The sequence below is a fragment of the Salvelinus sp. IW2-2015 genome, linkage group LG5, assembly GCF_002910315.2.
Source record: "Salvelinus sp. IW2-2015 linkage group LG5, ASM291031v2, whole genome shotgun sequence".
NCBI classification, from domain to species: domain Eukaryota; kingdom Metazoa; phylum Chordata; class Actinopteri; order Salmoniformes; family Salmonidae; genus Salvelinus; species Salvelinus sp. IW2-2015.
In genome coordinates, this window is record NC_036844.1 from 26,433,204 (window position 1) to 26,437,373 (window position 4,170).

At 46.2% G+C, this 4,170-nt stretch overlaps 1 protein-coding gene across 1 annotated transcript in view; it reads right to left on the reverse strand.

The window, feature by feature from the left end:
* LOC111964129 (fibroblast growth factor 11-like) overlaps positions 1–1,434 on the reverse strand; it is a 94,314-nt gene extending 92,880 nt beyond the window's left edge. Inside the window, exon 1 of the mRNA XM_023987869.2 lies at positions 380–1,434. Within this exon, the coding sequence (XP_023843637.1) occupies positions 380–572 (193 nt within the window). The 5' untranslated portion in view covers positions 573–1,434. The remainder of the gene's footprint in view (positions 1–379) is intronic.
* Positions 1,435–4,170: the final 2,736 nt, after the last annotated feature.

A 4,170-nucleotide genomic window follows, 5' to 3' on the forward strand; every position in this document is an offset into this window, starting at 1 on the left:
GCTGTGTCTATGGGAACCCAGCAGCTGTGTACTACCCAGGATGGGAACTCTAAGGCTTAGAGGAAGGCTGATTGCAGTGTGAGGGGAGAGTCCTTCTAACTACTCCTCATTAAGCTCTGTTGTCTCTCTATGCATCCTCCCTCTCTAGGACTAGGGAATACATAATACAACGAGGGGCTCAGAATATGGCACTCCTTTTTATTCTGACATGAACTGATCCAAACAAACAAATTCTATATTCTCGCATATCTTCTCATTCTCAAATCAATCATTCATTAACATTCTGCCAATTAATTCCAACAGGAACATCCCCAAATGTTACATTATATTTATTATGAATAAAAAATACATTTAAAAAAGGAGGAGAGAGATGACTCACCCGGTCTCTTTTCTTTTCGACTTTTTCGACCCCCACATAGCCGCACTTTAGAGATAAGAACTAGGATCTGTTTCTGGCACAGAGACTTGTTGCTCTTGGGACAAGGCTTCCTCTTGTTGGCTACCGGTCGGTTTTGTCCGTCATCCTTGACCGCCCGTTTCTGTCTGATGAGAGAGCTGGCGAGAGCTGCCATCTTCCCCCCCCCCTCTCACCTTTGGGAGGGGGGTGTCTTCCTACCCAACAGCCCCTCTTCTGGCGGGGCTGTCTGTGTCTTCAAGCAACAGAAAATGGTTGGAAAGTCCAGAGAGAGCCCCAGAGAGGGGAGAGGGGTTTTACGCAGGGTTAAAGAGAGAGGGTTTAGGTTAAGAGCCCCCTGGAAAAGGGAAGAGCAGGGGACGGTGAGAGTTCAAGTGCAGTCACACATCCAAAGCGGACCCTCCAGTGTGACGAGAAATAAATGCACCAACACTAAAAAACACTGAACAACAGAGACCACTAAGGTCACATCTTCAGTAAAAAAGAAAGACGGGTGAGTGAGGTTAGAATGTCTCTGCTTGATAAAAATAAAACATGTAAAGACATCGACATTTCCTACATTTCTAACCTCCCTCCCCACTCATCTTGTCCCTCACAACCAAATCACCAGCGACAACGAAGTTCAAAATATAGCAAAATCACTAGCCTATCCTATAAGTAAACAATCCTCAAAAAAGAGACGGAGCTCTTTTCTCTGTCATATTAAAATCACACTTCTTCCAGTGAAGAGTGAAATCATTTTGAAGCTCAAACAGCATATAAATTCAAGAGGAAATGAACAGGCAGTCAACATATAGTCTCTGGATGCCCAACTTTGCCTGCCGTGGAAATGCAAGCGTCAGGAATAATGAGCGGAGAAACGGCGCGGTAATCCAGCAGACTTAGATCCAGTGGCAGCATACAGGCGGGATGGTGACGGACTCACAAGAATGAAGCCGGGAACGGAACAGAGGGATGGACAGAGAGAGATCTATCTTCCTCCTCTTCTGGCATTCTCTCTCTCCACACAGCCCTCAACTAACCCCCGGCCGCCCCCCACGGGTGAGTGTGAGAGTGTGAGAGTGGTCTGTGAATTCCAGCAGCAACCATCAGCAGAGGTGACATTCATGAGAGAGAGAGAGAGAGAGAGAGACAGAGAGAGAGAGAGAGAGAGAGAAAGAGAGAGAGAGAGGGAGAGAGAGAGAAAGAGAGAGAGAGAAAAAGAGAGAGAGAGAAAAAGAGAGAGAGAGTGGGAGGGGAGGGAGGGAGGGGAGGGAGAGAGAGGCTGTGATGGGAGAGAATGAGATCGACTGGGAAAGGGAAGATGAAGAAGAGAGAAAGAGAGAAGCGGAGAGAGGCTGAGGAGAGAAAGTGAGAAGCAGAGAGAGGCTGAGGAGAGAGAAACAGAGAAACAGAGAGAAGCTGAGGAGAGAAACCATGCAGCCACCTCTCTCCTCAGTTAACGTTCTAAGACGAGCTACAATGTCTTTGTCGCGCTCACGCCCCATCCATCTGACTGTCCTTCAGAAGCGGAGAGGGGGGTGAGAGAGAGAGAGAGAGAGGGAGAGAGAGAGAGAGAGAAGAGAGAGAGAGAGAGAGAGAGAGAGAGAGAGAGAGAGAGAGAGAGAGAGAGAGAGAGAGAGGAAGAGAGAGTTTGTGTGTATTTGTCTGTATGGAGGAAAAAGAGTGCTTAAGGTGCATGTGCTGTCACCTCGGGTGGAGCATCCTCGCCATGCGCTGTGAGTCACACACACGTGCGTTCACGCGTACACACAAACAGACCTTTGGGACTGTAGAGAGTTCACTTATCTCTATGTGAGGAGAGTGTGTCGTATAAGTAGGGGAACATCTGCATACGGTATGTGCTTCTGTTTGGTGTGTATGCGCTAACTGTCATTCACCATCTTCCTTACACTATGTCACGCTGACTCTCTCTCTCTCTCTCTGGAGACTCTGTCTCTCCCACATCTCTCCCCCACCCTCTTTCCTTCTACATTCCCTGACAACTCTCTCTCTTTCTCTCCCTCTCCCTCTGTCTCACACTCTTCTCTTTTTCGCCCTCAATTCAGTTCAATATTTTCAATTTAAGAGCTATATTGGCATGGGAAATATATGTTAACATTGCCAAAGCAAGTGAAATAAACAATAAAAATGAACAGTAAGCATTACACTCACAAAAGTTCCAAAATAATGTCATATTATGTGCAAATTAAAGAAATTAACAAAAATGGGTTGTATTTTAAATGGTGTTTGATCTTCACTGGTTGCCCATTTCTTGTGGCAACAGGTCACATCTTCTTGCTGTGATTGCACACTGGTGTATTTCACCCAATAGATATGGGAGTTTATCAAAATTGTATTTGTTTTCAAATTTTTTGTGGGTCTGTGTAATCTGAGGGAAATATGTGTCTCTAATATGGTCATACATTTCGCAGGAGGTTAGGCAGCTCAGTTTCCACCTCATTTTATGGGCAGTGTGCACATAACCTGTATTCTCTTGAGAGCCAGGTCTGCCTTTGGCGGCCTTTCTCATTAGTAAGGCTATGCTCACCGAGTCTGTACATAGTCAAAGATTTCCTTCATTTTGGGTCAGTCACAGTGGTCAGGTATTCTGCTACTTGTACTCTCTGTTTAGGGTCAAATAGCATTATAGTTTGCTCTGTTTTTTTGTAAATTATTTCCAATGTGACAAGTAATTAATTTTTTGTTTTCTCATGTGTTGCTGTCCTGGGGCTCTGTGGTGTCTGTTTGTGTTTGTGAACAGAGCCCCAGGACTATCTTGCTTAGGGAGCTTTTCTCCAGGTTCATTTCTCTGTAGGTGATGGCTTTGTTATGGCAGGTTTGGGAATCCTTTTAGGTGGTTGTAGAACAATGGGTTCTATAATTGATTCAAGTATTGTTAGCCAGATCCTAATTGGTATGTCGAATTTGATGTTCCTTTTGATGGCACAGAAGGCCCTTCTTACCTTGTTTCTTAGATTGTTCACAGCTTTGTGGAAGTTACCTGTGGCGCTGATGTTTAGGCCGAGGTATGTATAGCTTTTTGTGTGCTCTCGGACAACGATATTGTCACGTCCTGACCATAGTGCTTATGTGTTTTGCTTGTTTTAGTGTTGGTCAGGACGTGAGCTGGGTGGGCATTCTATGTTGTGTGTCTAGTTTGTCTGTTTCTGTGTTCAGCCTAATATGGTTCTCAATCAGAGGCAGCTGTCAATCGTTGTCCCTGATTTAGAATCATATATAGGTGGCTTGTTTTGTGTTGGGGATTTGTGGGTGGTTGTTTTCTGTGTCAGTGTTTGTGCCACACGGGACTGTGGCGGTTAGTTTGTTTTGTTATTTTGTAATTGTATATTGTTTTCATGTTATTAAATCATGGAAACTTACCACGCTGTACATTGGTCCTCCGATCCTTCTCACCTCTCCTCGTCCGATGAGGAGGACGAAATAGACTGCCGTTACATGGGAATCACACCAACCCGGACAAGCAGCGTGGCAATGGGCAGCAGCGACAGCAGCAGCGGTACCAGGGATGACATGGAGGAAATTCTAGACGGTAAAGGACCCTGGGCAGAGCCAGAGGAGTGTCGCCGCCCCAAGCGGAGCTGGAGGCAGCATAAGCGGAGAGGCATTATGAGGGCTAGCAAGGCAGAGCGGCTGGAAGCCCGAGAGGCTCACAAAATTTATTGGGGGGGGGGGGGGAAAGGGGAGTGTGGCGAAGTCAGGTAGGAGACCTGCGCAACTTCCCGTGCTTACCGTGGAGTGGGTCCGTACTGGTC